This window comes from Mobula birostris, chromosome 4 (assembly GCF_030028105.1).
Source record: "Mobula birostris isolate sMobBir1 chromosome 4, sMobBir1.hap1, whole genome shotgun sequence".
Lineage (NCBI taxonomy): Eukaryota > Metazoa > Chordata > Chondrichthyes > Myliobatiformes > Myliobatidae > Mobula > Mobula birostris.
Window position 1 is genome coordinate 184,488,847 of NC_092373.1, and position 20,983 is coordinate 184,509,829.

General features: G+C 41.1%; 1 protein-coding gene across 2 annotated transcripts in view; it reads right to left on the reverse strand.

Moving 5' to 3' along the window:
• Positions 1 to 1,954: 1,954 nt before the first annotated feature.
• Positions 1,955 to 20,983, reverse strand: part of ubox5 (U-box domain containing 5) — a 38,140-nt gene continuing 19,111 nt past the window's right edge. Inside the window, exons 2-6 of one of the 2 annotated variants that reach the window (XM_072256679.1) lie at positions 19,994 to 20,133; positions 18,810 to 18,902; positions 12,576 to 13,740; positions 9,738 to 9,881; positions 1,955 to 4,430 (exon numbers count right to left, since the gene is read on the reverse strand). In XM_072256679.1, coding sequence (XP_072112780.1) covers positions 4,222 to 4,430; positions 9,738 to 9,881; positions 12,576 to 13,740; positions 18,810 to 18,860 — 1,569 coding nt within the window. In that variant the 5' untranslated portion in view covers positions 18,861 to 18,902; positions 19,994 to 20,133 and the 3' untranslated portion in view covers positions 1,955 to 4,221. The remainder of the gene's footprint in view (positions 4,431 to 9,737; positions 9,882 to 12,575; positions 13,741 to 18,809; positions 18,903 to 19,993; positions 20,134 to 20,983) is intronic. The other variant, XM_072256680.1, reaches the window with a different exon arrangement.

Here is a 20,983-nt window from a genome sequence, read left to right on the forward strand (position 1 = left end):
TAGAAGGAAAACTGAAGCTAGCACTTGGGTCTGAGTTACGGAAAGAATATGTGATTAAGAAAAAGGAAGAAATCAAAAGAAGACAAAATATATTTGTTAAAAGAAGTCTCATTAAGGTAAGTAATGTTTATCTTGTTTTTATATTAAATCAATATATCACGTAAAAATGCTAAATATATCTATATTAACATTTTTACAAGAATTGAATGGGGGTACAAGAGTTGTGCGGCGCATCTGAACTCGTGCGTGAAAAAATTGACGCATGGAAAGTAAAAGGTTGACCACCCGTGGTTTACACTAATAAGAAACTTAGCAGGTCTCACAAACAAAGCAAAAGACTGGAGGTGCAAAAAAAGGTAAATAAATACAATTTTAACAAAATATGGAGTAGTAAGAGCTTTACAAATACTAAAAGAGAAATATTTACATTGCAAACAAGAGAAAATCTGCAGATGCTAGAAACCCAAGCAACACACACAAAATGCTGGAGGAATTCAGCAGGCTAGGCAGCATCTATGGAAAAAAGTACAGTCGACGTTTCAGGACAAGACCCTTTCGCAGGTTTTATTCTTCTTCTTACAGCTAGGAATTAATTGCAGTTGTTTGTCTATCCATTGTTACCTCAGATTCTTGGCATCTCTGTCACTGGGCCACTTACTTTTCATTTAGATTTTGACACTCAGCACATCAGTTTCACAGAGATGGGCATGGGCATTCCAGCCACAGCTACATTCTCCCTACTGTATTCATCTGACCTCCAGTGCAGTGCTCTTTTGTCCATCCCATATTATCCAAAAACAAGATACTAATTAAATGTCCAAGTTATGATTTTCACTGTAAAACTGAAAACTACCAAGTTCTATTGTAAGATCTCAAAATGAAGACACACTCAACCTTTTAGAAACAGCTTCTTCCCTTCCGCCATTGGATTTCATAACAGGCAATGAACTCACCATTATTTTTTTTTCATAACTTACTGTAATTTGTACTTTTTCATTATAATGTATTGCACTATACAGCCACCTCAAATTCAGCAAATTTCACAACATATACCAAAGATATTAAACCTGATTCTGATTCCCTCAGATTTCACATCTTTCTTCTATCTACAGGCTTGCAAATCCATGCAAAATGCAGAGTATAGCCAGAACACTGTAACTTTCTGTAGCTCATTCAGGTTTGCTCTGATCAGCATGACACTACTCATTGCTAATTCAAAAGAAAAGTCAATGTTCCACAGATGCTAATATTATATCTGATAAGAAATATAAAAATATGGATTTGATGCCAGTTTTATATTCCAGTTTTTCAACATGATTTATAAGATTTATAAAATGTACAAAAGATCTTGAGAAGATTCGAGCAAATAGACTGCACTAATTTTCCTCTTAGGCATCCGTTAGTCTTGCAAGACCATGGATCTGCGCCTGGAAGGTCTTCACTCTCCAGGGCGCAGGCCTGGGCAAGGTTGTATGGAAGACCAGCAGTTGCCCATGCTGCAAGCCTCCCCTCTCCACGACACCAATGTTGTCCAAGGGAAGGGCATTAGGACCCATACAGCTTGGCACCAGTGTCATCGCATATTTTAAACGGAAGAGATTCTGCAAATGCTGTAAATCCAGACCAACATGCACAAAATGCTAGATGAACTCAGTAGGTCAGGCAGAAGAAGACAGTGCCAGCGAACAATGGTCCCTCTCACTTGCTGCTGTCAGAGGAATGTGCTGATGGGCTTCTCTCGTGCTGCTCCTGGGGTCTTGGTTTAATTGGAGTGGTTAGTGGATTGGACTCTGTAGTTGATGTTGTGATGTCTTTCTCTTTACTCCCCTTTTATTGCTATTATGTGTGATTTTGAATGGGGTGGACTGCCTCTGCAGCCTGCAGTCAATGAACGATACAGTGTTAAATTGAACATCCCAAAACTGTTTCAATGGTTTGATGTTTTATATCACAGTCATACTTTATTGATCCCAGGGGGAAATTGGTTTTCATTACAGTTGCACCATAAATAATAAATAGTCATAGAACCATAAATAGTTAAATAGCAATATGTAAATTATGCCAGTAAATTATGAAATAAGTCCAGGACCAGTCTATCGGCACAGGGTGTCTGACCCTCCAAGGGAGGAGTTGTAAAGTTTGATGGCCACAGGCAGGAATGACATCCTATGACGCTCTGTGCTACATAGTGGAGGAATGAGTCTCTGGCTGAATGTACTCCTGTGCCACTCAGTACATTATGTAGTGGATGGGAGACATTGACCAAGATGGCATGCAACTTAGACAGCATCCTCTTTTCAGACACCAACGTGAGAGAGTCCAGTTCCATCCCCACAACATTACTGGCCTTACGAATGAGTTTGTTGATTCTGTTGGTGTCTGCTACCCTGAATATCATACTTTCTGCTCATTTTTTTTGCCATTTGTTTAATCTGTTTTTTTTTGTGCGTTGGGCATCTTAATGTTTTCTTTGAAAGGATTCCATGGTGTTTCTTTTTTCGTGGCTGTCTGCGGGAGATGAATCTCAGGGATGTAGACTGCATATACTGTACTCCGATGATAAATGTACTTTGAATTTATGGAAATTAATAAACATTTGATGTTTCAGCCCAAGACCTTTCGTTCTAGAACACAGAACAACACAGGAACAGGTCCTTTGGCACACGTTATGCCGAACCAATTAAATTAATAATCAAATGGCTAACTAATCTCTTCTGCCTACACAATGCCCATACCCTTCTATTTTCTGCACATTCATGTGTCTATCTAAACATTTCTTAAGTCTTTAATGTTTCTGTCTCTGCCACCATTCCAGGTACCCATTGCTGTGTAAAAATTTGCCTTTACATCTCTTTTGAAATTACCCCCACACCTTAAATACACGCCCTCTGGTATTAGACATTTCAACACTTGGAAAACATATTGTCTGTCCAATCTATCTATGCCTCTCATAATCTTATAAACCTCCATCAGATCTCTCCTCAGTTTCCGCCACTCCAGAGAAAATAGCCCAAGTTTGTCCAACCTCTCGTTATAGCATATGCCCTCTAATCCATTCAACATCCTGGCGAATGTCTCCAAAACCTCAACATCCTTCCTATAATGGGGACAACTAGAACTGCATGCAATACTCCAGGTATGGCCTAACCGAAGTTTAATAAAGCTGCAACATAACTTCCTGGCTTTTGAACTCAGTGCCTCAACTAATGAAGGCAAGCATGTTATATGCCTTCTTACCCCTGCTATCAACCTGTGTAGCCACTTTCAGAGAGCTATGAACTTGGACCCGAAGATCTTTCTGCTCATCAACACCATAAAGGATCTTACCCATAACAGTGTATTGTCTCTTTTACATTTGACTTACCAAAGTGCAACACTTTATACTTGGCCGGGTTAAACTCCATCTGCCATTTCTCTGCCCATAAATACAACTGAACTATATCATGTTGTATTCTTTGCCAGTCTTCAACACTATCCATAACACCACCAATCTTTGTATCATCTGCAAACTTACTAACCAGTATCTGTGTGTGTGTTTTACTAGAATTATATTTCATGCTTGTTAATACAATTCCTCTTTTTAAACTTAAGATGACAAGACATCAAATCAATAGTAGGTTTCAGCAACGAATCATTCGTTTAACAAAACCTTAATATTCCAGGCTTGATTTGATTGTATGTAACCTTGACAGGCTGAAATTAAAGGCCTTTGTTTATTTCTAGTGTAAGTTAGTGTTTTTATAAAAAAACAGGAGTCCTCCAGAAAGTATGCCTCACTTTTAAATTCTCTTGTAAAGAAGAAACCCCTGATGCAAATATTAAATTTATTTTATCTCAAGATTTCCAGAACAATGAACATCATGAGTACTTTATTTCTTGTCTACAAGTTGATAAGCCAATCAGGTACACACCAGGCAGTTCTAAAATTAGCCAGGCTGAAACTGATAAACATCAATTCAATTTCAGAGTTCAGAATCCATCCAATTCTGAGGGGCTAGGGGATTTTGGGGTTTTAAAGGTTTTATTTCTTTTTCTTTTTCATGTATAGGGAATTGATGTATGGTCTTTCTGTATTTCATTGCTATCTGGAGAAGACAAATATCAGAGTTATATTGTACATGCACATTTTGAGAATAAAATGAACTTTTTGAACCCTTTGAACACCTGAGTATTTCCAACATTCCCTGTAGACACACAAAAAGAGCTGAAAGTGCCACTGATCTATAGGTGGACCCTCACAACGTCACTGGTATAGATTGTCCGGTTGCATTTCAAGCAGGAAGGTGTTGAAGATTTCTGTCGCTCAGACAAACAGGGCCTGCAGATCAGGTGTCCACACAACAATCTGTACACTACCAAGTGTTTGGAATATGCGGAGAATGCCTCACTGCAGCCGCTGCAGGCTTCATCAGACCTAACTGGCCTTTGCTCTGTGGATAAGAAGTTAAAACAGTGAAAAAGTGAAGTTTGCATTGCTGTAGCCACAGTTTGAAGAGGTTGCATTTCTCTTGCCTATGATTCTGACTCTTAGTAAACCAATTTTCTTGATAAAAGCAAAATATTGCAAGGAATGCATACTAGCAACAGAAAAGACTGGAAGAATTTAACAGGTCAGGCAGCATCTTTGTGGAGAGACGGTGTGGCTCTGTTGATAAAAAATGAAATGCATTCTTTAGAAAGAGGTGACATAGGGTCAGAAGGTGTTGAATTGTTGTGGGTTGAGCAAAGGAACTTGAGAAGAAGAAAGCCCTTAACTCCAAGTGGAATCATCGGGACGCCGTCATGACGGCGTTTTTTTTTTAGCCGGCTGACTTGCTAGCTCGGCGCTCAACCCAGCACGGATGGAAAGCGTGTAAGGGAGCCGGCTGGATTCGAACTCGGGAGCCTTCATTCCAAAGTCCGGCGCTGAAGCCACTACACCACCAGCCGGCAAGCGAAGGAACTGTAAGGGTAAAAAAAAAAACCCTGCTGGGAATTACAGACTCCCAAAAGCTGGCCAAAATTGATTGGAAAAGAACGGGGGTGATGGCAGAGCAGCAATGGCTGAAATCTCTGGAAGCAATTCAGAAGGCAGAGGATATCTACATTCCAAAAAGGAAGATGTATTCTAAAGGCAAGATGACACAACTCTGGCTAACAAGAGAAATCAAAGCCAACATAAAAGGCAAAGAGAGGGCATAAAATAGAGCAAAAAATCTGGCAGTAAGTTAGATTGGGAAATTTTCAAATACCAACAGCACGCAATTAAGAAAGTAATTAGGAAGGAAAAGATGGACTACAAAAGTAAGCTAGCCAATAATATTAAAGAGGATATCAAACATTTCTTCAGATACATAAAGTGTAAAATAGAGGTGAGAGTGGATATCGAATCACTGGAAAACAATGTTGGAAGGTAGTAATGTGGGACAAACTGAATAAGTATTTTGCATCTGTCTTCACTGTGGAAGACACTAGCAGTATGTCGTAGTTTCAAGAGTGTCAGAAATGTGTGAAGTTGCCATTACTAGGGAAAAAATTCTTGGGAAACTAAAAGGTCTGAAGGCAGATAAATCACACAGACCAGATGGTGTACACCACAGGGTTCTGAAAGAGGTGGCTGAAGAGATTCTGGAGGCATCAGTAATGATCTTTCAAGAATCACCAGATTTTGAAATGGTTCTGGAAGACTGGAAAATTTCAAATGTCATTTCACTCTTCAAGAAGGGAGAGGGGCAGAAGAAAGGAAATTAAAGGCCAGTTAGTCTGACCTCAGTGGTTGGGAAGATGGTGGAGTCGAACGTTAAGGATGTGGCTCTGGGTACGTAGATGCACATAAAATAGGTGGTAGCCAGCTTGGGTTCCACAAGGGAAAGTGTTATCTGACAAATCTGTTGGAATTCTTTGAAGAAAGAGCAAGCAGATTAGCACTTGGATATTCAGAAGGCCTTTGACAAGGTGCCACACCTGAAGCTGCTTAACAAATTAAGAGCCCATGGTATTACAGGAAAGACGCTAGCATGGATAAAGCAATGGCTGATTGATAGGCAGCTAAGAGTGGGAATAAAGGGATCCTTTTCTGGTTGGCTGTCAGTGACCTCTGTTGGGACTGCTTCTTTTTACCTTGTATGTCAATGAGGTGGATGATGGAATGGATGTCTTTGTTGCAGTTTGCAGGTGACACAAACATAGGTGGAGGGGCAGGTAGTTTTGAGGAAGTACAGAGGCTACAGAAGGACTTAAATTAGGAGAATGGGCAAAGAGGTGGCAGATGGAATACAGTGTTGGGAATTGTATGGTCATGCACTTTGGTAGAAGAAATAAAACAGTAGATTATTTTCTAAGTGGAGAGAAAATTCAAAAGATTGAGGCACAAACGGAGTTGGAAGTTCTTGTGCAGGATTCCCTAAAGATTAATTAGCAGGTTGAATCTGCAGTGAGGACAGCAATGTGATGGTAGCAATAATTTCAAGAAGACTAGTATACAAAAGCAAAAATTTAATGTTGAGACTTTATAAAGCACTGGTGAAGCATCAATTGGAGTATTGTAAACAGATTGGGTCCCTTATCTTAGAAAGGATATGGTGAAATTGGACAGCATTCAAAGGAGGTTCATAAAAATGATTCCAAGATTGAACGGCTTGTCATATGAAGAGCATTTGATGGTTTTGGGCCTGTATTCACTAGAATTCAGAAGAATGAGAGTTGACCTAATTGAAACCTATTGAATGGTGAAAGGTCTTGAAAGAGTGGATGCAGAGGGTGTTATTTTCCTATGGTGGGAGAGTCGAGGACCAGAGTACACAGCCTCGGTATAGAGGGGTATCCTTTTAAAACGGAAATGAGGAACAATTTCTTCAGCTAGAGATTGGTAAATCTGTGGAATTCTTTGCCACAGGCAGCTGTGGAGGCCAAGTTTTTACTGATATTTAAGGCAAAGGTTGATAGATTCTTGACTGGTCAAGGATTGAAGGGCTATGGGGAGAAGACAGATTGGGGCTGAGAGGAAAAATGTATCAGCCAAGATGAAATGGTGCAACAGACTTGATGGGCCAAATGGCTTAATTCTGCTCCTGTATCATACAGTCTTATGGCCTTAATTGTTTTACGTTGTGACTGTTTATCATAAGATCATATGACAAAAGTCAATTGTCCTGAAAAATTAACTACGCCTCTCTACAGCTGCTGCCTGTCCTAAATACTTCCAGGACCTTTTGATTTACTTTAATTCCTTGGACAACTTGCTAATGTTGGTGAGATTTTGATAAAGAATTCTTGTTCAAGACAATGGATCGTAGCATATTGCTCACAGCATTTCTTCAAATTATTCCACTTCATTGTCTAAGTATTCATTTAGGGCCTGTGTGTAGCATACTATTCCAAAGCTGCCACCGCTGGTAGGTTTTAAAACCATTTAGTGCCGATGCATGGTTTTGCTGGCAGGTTGGCATTTGTTGCCCATCCTCAACTGCCCTCGTGAAGATGGTGATGAGTCATTACCTTAAATCACTGAGGCCCTTTTTGGTGACAGTACTTGGGGTAGAGAATTTCAGGATATGAAGGAAGGGCTTGGAGGTGTGATGTTTCTATACACTCTCCATCCTGGTCCTTTTTGGCAACAGAAGTGTTAGGGTGCAGCATCTGTTCAGCCTCTCAAACAGATATTTATATATTCATTTTAAGGGATATGATCAATGCAAGGCCATCATTTCTGACTTCTCTATTTAATTGAGAAAGCAGTAAAATCATACAGTGCAGCACAGTAAGAGCCCATCTCATCCTGTCCCACTGTGATGCCTCTCTATAGTAACCTATGTGGCATGTTTGTTTAGAGGATGTCACAGTAGTGTAATGGTTAGCGTAATGCCTTACAGCATTAATGACACAGGTTCAAATCAGCTGCTGTCTGGAAGGAGTTTGTATGTTCTCCCTGTGACCATGTGAGTTTGTTCTGGGTGATCTGGGTTTCTCCCGCATTCCAAAAACACAAAGTTAGGATTAATGAGTTGTGGGCATGCTATATTGGTGACAAAAGCACAGCAACGCTTGTGAGCTGCACCCAGCACAACTTCAGACTGTGTTGGTTGTGCACACAAACAACATATCTTTCTATAGGCTTCGATGGACATGTGACAAATAAAGCTAATCACTCGTTACCTAACTTTATATGCCTACTTTAGGCCTAAGTTCCTCCGAGCCTTTCCAATACATGTATCTGATCAAATACCAAATAAATATTGTATCTGCCTCTACCACCTCCTACTAAGGCAGCTCGTTCCAGATAACCACCACTCTGTGTGGTATAACTTGCCTCTCAAATCCTCTTTAAGTTACTCTTTACTGAGAGGGCAGGATCCAGTATTGAGTTACCATCTTGAACCACTCCACTTGCTTAAACTAACAGTGTGGGTTTGATCCCACTACTTCCAGATCACTGACACAGTAGGAATTTAAATATTTTATATGTATACTTACTGCAATTTAGTTTTTATTATTATATATTGAAATGTACTGCTGCCACAAACAAATTTCATGACACATGCCAGTGATATTAAAACTGCTTCTGATAATGTTGATATATGTGATAGAGGTGTATAAGATGATGAGAAGCATTGAACGTATGGATAGCTAGAGGCTTTTTCCCAGGGCTGAAATGGTTAACATGAGGGGGCATAGTTTAAAGGTACTTAGAAGTAGATCGGGGTAAGTTTTTCCACACAGAGAGTGGTGGGTGCATTAAATGCATTGCCGGAAACGGTGGTAGAGGCAGATACAATAGGGTCTTTAAAGAGACTCTTAGATACGTACATGGTGCTTAGAAAGATAGAGGGTTATGCAGTAGGGTAATTCTAGGCCAGCGGTCCCCAACCACCGGTCCGCAAAGCATGCACTACCGGACCGTGAGGAAACAATATGAGTCAGCTGCACCTTTCCTCCTTCCCTGTCACACACTGTTGAACTTGAACATAGGATTGCCAACTGTCTCATATATTGGGCTAAATTAGTTTGTCCCATACGGGACCACCCTTCTCCTGTATTTCCCCCGCTAAGGTAGAGCGTTCCTATGAAACCTTTCGTGCCGAAATGGTGTAAAGTGAAGAAGCAATTGCCATTAATTTATATGGGAAAAATTTTTTGAGCGTTCCCAGACCCAAAAAATAACCTAACAAATCATACCAAATAACACATAAAACCAAAAATGAGTAACAATAACATATAGTAAAAGCAAGAGTGATATGATAAATACACAGCCTGTATAAAGTAGAAATAATGTATGTACAGTATAGACGGGAAGGCGGCAAAACCGATTTGTCGGAGGAAAAAAATCGGCATGTAAGCACATGCGCACGTCATGCTTGTGCACACAGGTGCCCACACAAGGCTTCATGGTCATGGTGGTCTTTCTTGGGGTAAAGTGTCCCGGGATTTGACTGCTATTTTTGTCCCTTATTTGGGAGTGAGAAAGCTGGCAACCCTAACTGTAAAAGACATGTTGAGGTGACTTTATCCCTACTTGAACACCACCCCTCCCTCCACCGCGGTAGGCTGGTCCGCAAGAATATTGTTAATATTAAACCGGTCCGCAGTGCAATAAAGGTTGGAGACCCCTGTTATAGGCAGTTTCTAGAGTAGGTTACATGGTCGATACAACATTGTGGGCCGAAGGGGCTGTAATGTGCTGTAGATTTCTATGTTCTATGTCAGTTGACAATGACTGCAACACTACAAACCGGATCAGAATTACATTTCATATACAGTACCTTGCAGACAGTCAGCATTGCTGCCACCTGCTGGCTGTAGTTTGTATTGACTTTGTTTGGCAGTAAAGGATGGAAATGTGCTTAAGACGGAAGCCAATGCGCTGTCCAGACTCTGTGCTAACTTCTGCTCATGTGATACCAACCCTGTTGGACACAGATCATATGTCAATCACACTTAGTCAGAAAAATGCAAATCTCTACAGGATTATGTCAAACAAGAATGTGCACAGGAGATCCAATAGATGTTTCCTCCACGATGGGAAGTGTTCAAAAAGACAAAATTAGTATCTCCAACATGGGTCAATAACCACAGGTCATCTCAAATGTTATAATGCTTTAAAAAAAAAAAAAAAACAGTTTCTTAGTAGTCAAATATATCTATGTTACTACATGTCAGGAGATTCCTAGATTCAACACTCAGGCCAATGTTTGGCAAGATAGTCAACCTTGAGCAGGATAGTGACACACTTAATATAGGTGCTGGCTCACAGGTTCAGTGACTTCAGCTCAATCCTGATCCCCAGTGCAGTTTGTGCAGTTCACTCTCTCTATGTGACAAACAACAGAAAATCTGCTGATGCTGGAAATCCAAGCAACACACACAAAATGCTGGAAGAACTCAGCAGGCCAGGCAGCATCGATGGAAAAAAGTATAGTCGACGTTTCGGCAGAGACCCTTCATCAGAACTGAGAGAAAAGCCGAGGAGTCAGTGTTAGAAGGTGGGGGGAGGGGAGGAAGAAACACAAGGTGATAGGTGAAACCAGGAGGGGGGAAGGGGTGAAGTTAAATGCTGGGAAGTCGATTGGTGAAAGAGATAGAGGGCTGGAGAAGGGGAAATCTGATAGGAGAGGACAGAAGGCCATGGAAGAAAGAAGAGGGGGGAGGACCATCAGAGGGTGATGACGGGCAGGTAAAGAGATAAGGTGAGAAAGGGAAAAGGGAACGGGTAATGGTGGGGGGGGGGGCAATTACTCTTAAGTTCGAGAAATTGATATTCATGCCATCAAGTTGGAGGCTAACCAGAGAGAATATAAGGTGTTGCTCCTCCAGCTTGAGTATGGCCTCATCGCGACAGTAGAGGAAGCCATGGACTGACAAGTTGGAATGGAAATGGGAAGAGGAAGTGGATTTAAAATGGGTGGGCACTCTATGTGGGGCTGCCTGGAAGTCATTATTTCTAACATTCCAAAGGTGTGAGCTTGTGGGTTAATTGGACACTGCGATTTACCCCTAGCATATCAGAGTGTGGTAGAATATTTAAGGAATTGATATGAGTGTGGAGAGAATAAAGTGGGTTTCTTACATGATCAGTGTAAATTGATATTTTATGGTTGATAGAGTTGGCCAGCCAAGCTTTCACAAACCATAACAGGCTAACATGGTTCCCTTGACCACAGGCATGATAGCTGTTAGAAACTCAGCAAGTCAAAAAACAGCTGACGTTTCAAACACAGACCCTTCATCGGGAGCCTGAAATGTTGACTGTTTATCCCTTTCCATAGATGCTGCCTGACCTGTTGAGTTCCTCCAGCATTTTGTGTGTGTGTGTAACTGAGGAATTTATCAAGGATACCTACATTGATAACAGCTTCTTGAATTCAGCACTTTCCTGACTACCAGTCCTAAGACATCCATTGTCCCCTAACCAAAGAGTCAATATAAAAATTTTACGAGGCCAAAGAAACTGGAGTTGAAGAAACTGAGTATTAGAGCCAGAGTCACGCAGCATATAGCACAGCAGGTCCTTTGCCCCATCTACTCCATGCTGAACTATTATTCTGCCTAGTCCCTTTGACCCACAGCTGGACCAGAGCCCTCCGTTACTCTGCCATCCATGCATTCTTGTATGTGTTACAATGCATTTTCAGCATCTGCAGAATCTCTTGTGCTTGTAATAGAATTTGATTTGGTGATTCTGCTACAATACACTTTTTTTTGACAAAACAGAAGGAAAAATAAAGGATTCTAAAATTTACAGTGAAATCCACTCAAGTCTTGACAAAAACCCAAACCAAATAGGTGAGCATTATTGTTCTCTTGTCACAGTTTTGGAAATCTTCCTACAATCTTCATTTAGACTCGCTCCTTAATTTGCCAGATGGCTTATGGACTGTGGATTTTCCAAAGTGAATATATGAATATGAGAAGGTCACCCAGTAACCTGCTCCATTATTCAATAACACCATGGCTGACCTGACTGTAACATCCACCCTAAATTCCTGCTTCCCGCTGTAATAATTATTTCGCTCTCTTTTATACTTGTGTACCAGAAATGACATTGAACAATCTTGAATCTCTCATCCCTTGGCTGTTCTAAAATTTATCCAGTGTTTCCTTAAAATATCTGAAGACTGATCAGCACTCTTTGAGGAACAGAATTCCAAAACTCTCAGCCTTCTGAGAGGAAAACATATTGCCCCGTCTTTATCTGAAATGGACATCCCTTAATTTCTTCTATTCCAATCTTCCTTTTTTAACTTCACCTTACAAACATCTAGGCTAATTTCCCAGTATGCAAAAGCCTGCTCCATATTTGTACTGTTCTGAAAAAAGGATATGTCCTGAATTCTTTACATTAATATTAGATGGGTGTTCTCATTAGCCAATCACTGTTATCTCTTGCAACAACTCAGAAAAGATGGATCCTGACCTTGGATCATCTATAAACTGCCCTTGTTCTGTAATCTATCCACATGCCCATAAGGAATGGTCACTTGCAGAGAGATAATTGATATTGGGTAGAACAGGACCCCAGTTCTCATCCATAGCTTTGGAAGATAAAATTTGTAAATGCAGTATCACACACTGACAAAGTGTAAAAAACAATGAGAGTATACCCAAACTTTTCTCAGACTTCTGCGGTTCTTTCACTTCTGCTTTGAATCTCTTTTCATTAGAATCTGACACAGATGAATAATTTGAACTAGTGCAGGCACTTATTTGTTCAGAGACAGGATTCATGTCTGCATCCTGTATGGAGTCTGATTTTCTCTTCACTGCAGATGAGGCAACAAAACCAACGCGACTTCTCCCCACAATGTCATGGCCTGGTATTGTGCTGTGCAACACAAAGTAGTCTAGCCTTGCTTTAAGAGTCAAGTGAGGCACAGGCTTTGAGTGGTGGCTGAAAGGGACACCGGTGAAGGGATCATTTGGCACCCTGCCCCACGTAGCTTCATTCCGGCTATATTTGTCCAGTGTGCTCTGATCGATTACTTTACCACTAGGAAGCAACATTGGAAGGACCATGATTTCAGAAGTTATGGGGTCCAGAAACTCCTCTGGAATGCTCCCACCAGGTAGCGGAGATCCATGGGTACTGGGCTGTAGGCTATCACCAGGTGTATTGTTAGACGGTGCGGTAGAAGCAATTCCTTGCTTGATCACAGGAATTGATTGCTCAGCCTTGTATTCTTGGTAAGCCTTGAAGACACTTTCAATAAGTTTAAGAGGGGATGATCTAGATGGTTGTCCCCAGATGTCCAGCTTTCTGAAACAAGGCACACGACCCCCTGAAACATAAGTGATGCAAATCCTGAGGTGATTTATGTTCGTCAATGAAAATTGTCCCTTGTTCCACAAATCCTGTTTGGAGGTATGGCTGTCAACAGCAGAAAGCTCATTAAGCTCATTGAAAGGAGCTCTGGGTTTGTATGCTTTGTGCCTAAAGGATACTTTGTTTTGGTTTTTCAGCACAACCTTCCCAACTAATGTGAAAACATCTTTGTCAGTAAAGGTCTGGCAAGCAGGCTGAGAGCTCTGAAAGGAATTTTCCGTCCATGCCTGAGTCTTATTACATGTTGTACAGGTATAGATGTCCAATCCTAAAGAGTTTTGCAAGCCCGAGACTTCCAGGTCAATTCTACAAAGCTCCACATTAAATGGGAATGACACCGTAACATGTAGAGGAGGTTTGATGAAGTATTCGGCACGGAATCCACACCTTGTCTTCACGGGATCTGCAGATATCAAGTTGCTTACGTCATAGCCGTCAGCACAGACCTGAACAAAACGCACAAAAGTAAGTGAGAGTATTTTGTCACTATAATTACAGTACAAACTTTATCTGATGCATTGTTGATACTGAGCTGTCAGGCAAAGCAGCAGGAAGGGTTGGGCTAGATCTCCCATAGCAATATGTTGCCAATTAATACAGATTGATGAGGAAGTGGGTGAAGAATCTGTCATCTTTCTGCAACAAGAAAGAGACAAAAAGAGATCACAGATTGGCATCCTTGACTGCTATATCCAATTCAACTAACTAAGCAGCTGGTCGATTGTACTGTCTACCTTCTGTAAGGCCCTGGTTCATATTTTTACTGTTATGCTGTATGTATTTCATTTTGGCAGTTCTGTCAGAGCAGTTCTGTTTTCAGCTTATGTTTGGGTTATTGTTGAAGATAAGGGATGAGGAGAAATGTGTGCCATCCAATTAGGATGGTCAAATTTAGGGGAGGTTTCTCTGGTGAGAGACACTAAGGTTGGGCTTGGGGCTTTAGTTCGAGAGGAGATGAAGAGGGAAGACGCCGGAGTGAAGAGGTCGTGGGATTCGACCTGGAGTGGGACCGTGATTCGACAAAGCCCGGGATGAGATGGCTTGAGGATCGGTGACTTAGAGAAACGTGAGCTCCAACTGGTGAATATTTGACTGTTTCATTAAAATGGCCCCTTTTCTTTTTTTGTTCTTTTCTTTACTAACCCTTTAGTCAAATTAAGAATCATAAAGATAATCTTTTAATCGTATGTGGTGTGCTGTCTGTTATTTCATGGCACTAATTTGTAACAGGGTATCGAATTACACAGCATTTGCACAAACAGGAGTTTGGGGTGGGAGTGTGCCTCAATCTTACGAGTTTGGCGGGGACAGAGATTGCCTTCCCTAGACTTACGCAGCCGAGAACACCAGGGTGTTTCACTTCTCAGCAGCCGAGGGTCAGGTACAAGTGAGACACTATGTGCTGAGTTACAAAGACTTCACTGGGAGGCTAAAAACCAAATACGTTAAAGATCTTTAAGATTGAGGTAATTAGTAGGGTGGATGTTTATATGATATTTCCAAGTTATGGTTGGGCTGGAGTGACTGGCAGTGGCAGTGAGGTCTAAAATGATATAGTCACTAATAAACACAATAAAGAACCTTGGAAATACTTCTTTGCCCAGGGGATGCACACTTCATGGACAGCCAAGGTCTGAAGCAGAGACAGCTACAAGGAACAGATAGGGTACAATGAAGTACATTGGGAGGAAGCTCACATGGAGCATAAGTGCCACAGAGACCATGTGGAATAAATCAATCACAAATTAGTAGACTACAGAAAGAGCCAATGGGATTGAGTCTACACTCTTCCCCATTATTTTTACTACATATTGACCAAATTCACTTTTGAATGCCCTACCTAAATGCATAGTCACCACTCTACCATACGGTTCATTTAAAATCCTGTCCAAACATTGTACAAGTTATTCCATTACATTGCCTTTTTCTTTTGCCTGTTTGGTTTTAACTTAGTGACTGCATGAGGTTCTTCTTCCTTATTCTAAATCTGTCAGCTCTTAACAACTCTCCCCCTAAACATCTCTGCTCTGAGAAGAACTGTCTTCCACCACTATAAATGTACTCTTGGAATAATTCTGCTAAAATTTATTCTGCAACCTTGAAAAACCTCTATTTCCTTACAAAAATATGATGCTGAGAACTGGGTGCAAAGCACCATTTGGACATAGTAGATTTTCTTTAAGATAACTCACTGGACTTGCTTTTATGAAGTCCTGGATCCACATTGGAAATCACTAATCTCTCCACCATCTTCAAATATCTATCCGAGCACATCTTACAGTATACTATTTGAAACTTTAACACACTAAAAAGAAAAAAAAAGACAATAAATCCTCTCAGAAGGCATTTTTCCTGCACCTACTTCTACCTGTTATGCCTCTGTTAATAATTGCACCATCAAATCCATAAAGTCTTTTAATATCTTAACTCTGCTGTCTTTCTACAGATGCTGCCTGACCATAGATGAGAACCTCCAGTATTTTCTGCTTTACTTCAAGGGATAAATCTCCTTGAACTCATCCTGAAGCCACTTATTGGATCAAAGGGGTCTAATATCCTAGCAGGCAGGTTTAATAGAGCTGTCAGGGAGGGTTTAAATCAACTTGGCAATACATCCTTTTTGAGATATCTGGCCCAAAACTGTTGACAGTATTCCAAGTGTGGCCTGACTAGTGTCTTATAAAGGCTCATCATTATCGCCTTGCTTTTGTATTCTATTTCCCTTGAAATAAATGCCAACATTGCATTTGCCTTATCTACCACAGATCCAACCTGTTAATTAACCTACTGGGAGTCTTGCATGAGGACTCATAAGTCCCTCTGCACCTCTGATGTTTGAACCTTTTCCCCATTTTGATAATAGTCTGCACTGTTGCTCTTTTTACCAAAATGCACATTCGTACATTTCCCAACTCTGTATTCCATCTGCCACTTTTTGGCCTAGTCTTCCAACTTGTCTAAGTGCTGCTGCAATCGCATTGCTACCTCAGTATTACCTACCCCTCCACCTATCTTCATATCATCCAGAAATTTAGCCACAAAGACAGCAATTCCATTATCTAAATCACTGACTAACAATATGAAAAGTAGCAGTCCCAATACTGACCCCCACGGAACACCACTAAGTCACTAGCAGCCAACCAGAAAAGGCCCCTTTTATTCCCAGTTACTGCTCGTGCCTGTCAGCCATTCCACTATCCATGCTAATATCTTTCCTGTAATGACATAGGATTTTACCCTGTTAAGCAGCCTCATGCGTGGCACCTTATCAAACACCTTCTGAAATCCAAGTAAATGGCATCCACTGTCTCTCCCTTGTCTGCTCGTTACTTCCTTGAAGAAATTTAACAGATCTGCCAGGCAAGATTTCCCTTTACAAAAACCATGGTGACTTTGGCTTATTTTATCATTAGTCTCCAAGTACTTCGAAACCTCATCCTTAATAATAGACTCCAACACTTTCCCAACCACTGAGGTTAAGCTAAGTAGCCTATAATTTCTTTTCTTTTGCCTTCCTCTCTTCTTAAAGAGTTAAATGACACTTGCAATCTTCCATTCCTCTGGGACCATGCCAGAATCAAGTGATTCTTGAAAGATCATGACTAATGCATCCATTATCTCTTCAGCAACCTCCCTTAGTACTTTGGGATGTATGGGGTTGAATGGGACCCAGGATCAGCCATGATGGAATGGCGGAGCGGACTCGATGGGTTGAGTGGCCTAATTCTGCTTCTATGTCTTATGGTCTTATGGTACAAGTCCATAGCTTCCTGAAAGCAGGGATACAGGTAGATAGTGAGAAAGGAGTTTAGTATGCTTGCTTTCACACTCGAAACATTGAGTATATAAAAGATCAGATGTCATGTAACAGTTGTACAAAATACTGTTTCCACTGCACATGGAATATTAAATACAGTTCTGATGGTCACATTATAGGAAGGATTGGTAGCAATAGAGAGAATGTAGAAGAGATTCACCAGCATGATGCCTGGAATTGAGGGCTGTAGTTAAAAGGAGAGATTGGGTATGCTGAGTATATTCTCACTGGAACATAGAAGGTTGAGGAGTGACCTTATAGAGATTTATAAACTTATGACGTACATTCATAGGATAGGTAGTCAGAATCTCTTTTCCCTGGACAGGAGAGTCTAGAACTAGAGGGTACAGGTTAGAAGCGAAGGGGGAAATTTAAAGGAGATCTGAGAGAGTAAGTTTTTCATGCAGAGGGTGATGAATATCTGTTACAATGACAATCTTCAGAAGATTGGATAGGAAAGATGTAGAAGGATATGGGTAGGCCTATGGGATTAGCAGAGACAGGCATAACCGTTAGTATGGATGAGATGTTCCTACGCTGTGCATTTCTACAATTCTATTGAAATGGATCTGTTTTTATCCAGACAAATGGACAGTATTCCACCACTTGACTTGGAAAACCAATGAAAATATTAGTTTCGCTAAGGAAGAGAAAAAAATTGGCAAAGGTACCGGGGATAATCGGCCTGCTATTTGAAATTGTATAGTGGAATCCTTACATGCATCAGGAGAACTTGCTGGTTTTTAACCACCCTCCCTTTAGTACTGGGGCTTCTGATTCCGATGTTGTCATCATCTTTCTGGATGAATTAAGATAATCCATGGACAATCCTCACCACGAGGAATTCTGCAGATGCTGGAAATTCAAGCAACACACATCAAAGTTGCTGGTGAACGCAGCATGCCAGGCAGCATCGTTAGGAAGAGGTACAGTCAACGTTTCGTGCTGAGACTCTTCCTCAGGACTAACGTCCTGACGAAGCGTCTCGGCCCGAAACGTCGACTGTACCTCTTCCTAGAGATGCTGCGTTCACCAGCAACTTTGATGTGTGTTGCGACAATCCTCACCGATTACTTTTCCAATTTTATAACATTACTTTCCTCACTTCCCACTGATCACAGCAATTGGATCAGAGAGGGAACAGAGGTGGGATGTTTCAACAGGCCTCGGCCTCAGGTAAGCCATATACTAGTGCCAAATTCTCATGCTACTGGGAAAATACGAGCTGAGCCAGAAGAAGGATCTCAGAAAATGTTTAGCATGCCTTTTATATCACCAGTGATCGTCAGTATATATTGTCATGCCTATACCCCAAAAATAAGAGTTGTGGCTAGTATTTACATCTTAACATTGCCTACAGTAAGAAATCTCTCTCAAGCAAGCTGCATGAATGACTGGTATCCACTCTCCTAAAACGGGGTGTTTCATTCAATGAACTACAGAGCTTGGTATTCATGAATTATTTGCCTTGAAAAGCATTTGGATTTCATTATCAGCCAACACCGAGTGAAGACTGCAAGCAGTCAAAGAAATTGATGATTTCTAAACAACATCCCTTACCTCACCCCACCCTATCCCAGTCACTACAATCCCCTAAAGAGAAAAATAGATATTAGGGAGAAGTAATTTTGTTTGCACTGGGAACCAGACATTTTGATTTAAAATTCCAGGTAATAACTCTATAAAGTATTCAGATACCTTATTGCACTGTATCCTTGGGTGAAAGTTTGGGAGGCAAAGGTTTATCATCGTCTGCAATCAGATTAAGAATAAATCCAAAAGATGTTTCTTCTGTAATGGAGGGGAAAAAAATTAACATGAAGTCAACTTGAACCACAATCAGCATGTAATAACTCATGAATGGCATTCCATACGACCCTAAGACACAGAACCAGATTAGGCCATTTAGCCCATCAAGTCTGCTCTGCCATTTCATCACACTGATCAATTTTTTCCTCTCAGCCCCAATCTCCCGCATTCTCCATGTATTCCTTCATGCCCTGACTAATCAAGAACCTATAAACCTCTGCCTTAAATATACAGACAGACTCGGCCTCCAGAGGTACCAGCGGCAACAAATTCCACAGATTCACTACTACCTTGCTATAGAAATTGCTCCTCATCCCTGCTCTAAAAGGATGCCCCTCTGTTCAGAGGCTGTGTCCTCTGGTTTGAGACTCTCCCACCATAGGAAACATCCAATCCACATCCCCTCTGTCAAGGCCTTTCACCATTCGATAGGTTTCAATTAGGTCACCGCATATTCTCCTGAATTCTAGTGAATGCAGGCCCAGAGCCATCAAATGCTCTTCTTCTGACAAACTGTTCAAACCTGGAATAATTTTCGTGAGCATCCTTTGAACCCTCTCCAGTTTCAGCACTTCCTTTCTAAGATAAGGGGCTCAAAACTGCTCACAATTCTCCAAGTAAGGCTTCAATAGTGCTTTATAAATTCTCAACATTACCTCTTTGCTTTTATATTCCAGTCCTCTTGAAATGAGTGCTAACGTTGCATTTGCCCTCCTCACTATAAATTCGACCTGCAAATTAACCTTTAGGGAATCCCGCACAAGCACTCCCAGGTCCCTATGCATCTCAGATTTTTGTATTTTCTCTCCATTTAGAAAATGGTCAGCACTTTCATTTCTTCTAAGTACATGGATGGCCTGCACTTCCCGACACTGTATTCCATCAGCTACTTCTTTGCCCATTCTCCTAAATTGTCTAAGTCCTTCTGTAGCCTCTTGACTTCCTCAACCTGATCTGCCACTCCACCTATCCTCTCCAAACTTGGCAACAAAGCCATCAATTTCCTCATGCAAATTACTGACATATAACATAAAAAGAATCGGTTCCAACACAGAACCCTGTAGTACACCCACTTGTCACTGGCAGCCAACCAGAAAAGGCTCCCTTTGTATCCACTCTTGCCTCCTGCCAGTCAGCCACTGCTTCATCCATGCTAGAATCTTCCCCGTAGCTTGTTAAACAGCCTCATGTGTAGTACCTTGTCAAAGGCCTTCTGAAAATACAAATACACAACATCAACCGATTCTCCTAAGGCTATCTGCTTGTTATTTCTTCAAAGAATTCCAACAGGTTTGTCAGGCAAGATTTTTTTCTTGAGGAAACCATGCTGAGTATGGCCTATTTTATCATGTGCCAAGTGCCCCGACATCATATCCTTAACAGTCGACTCGAATATCTTCCCAACCACTGAAGTCAGACCAACCGACCTCTAATTTCCTTTCTTCTAACTCTTTTCCTTCTTGAAGAGTGGAGTGGAGTACAAATTTCCAGTTTTCCAGAATCATTCCAGAATCTAGAGATTCTTGAAAGATCATTACTAATGCCTCCACAATCTCTTCAGCCACCTCTTTCAGAACCTGGGATGTGCACCATCTGGTCCAGGTGACTCAACTACCTTCAGACCTTTCAGTTTCCCAAGAACCCTTACCCTAGTAATGGTAATTTCACACACTTAATGCTCCCTGACACCTGGAACTTCCACCATACTGCTGTATCTTGCACAGTGAATCCGCTTTTTCCTTATCCAATACTATTACCCCTCCAGCTTTGTTTTCCAAGGGTCCAATATCCACTCTCACCTCTTTTACATTTGAGGTGTCTGAAGAAACTTTTGGTATCTTCTTTAATATTATTGGCCAGCTTACTTTTGCATTCCATCTTTACCTTCTTAATTACTTTTTTAGTTGCCTTTAACTTACCAATAACCCACAAATTATTATATGCCCTTTCTTTGGCTTTTATGTTGGCTTTGACTTCTCTTGTTAGGCATGGTTGTGTCCTCTGCCTATAGAATACTTCCTCTTTGGTATGTATATGTCCTGTGCCTTCCAAACTGCTTCCAG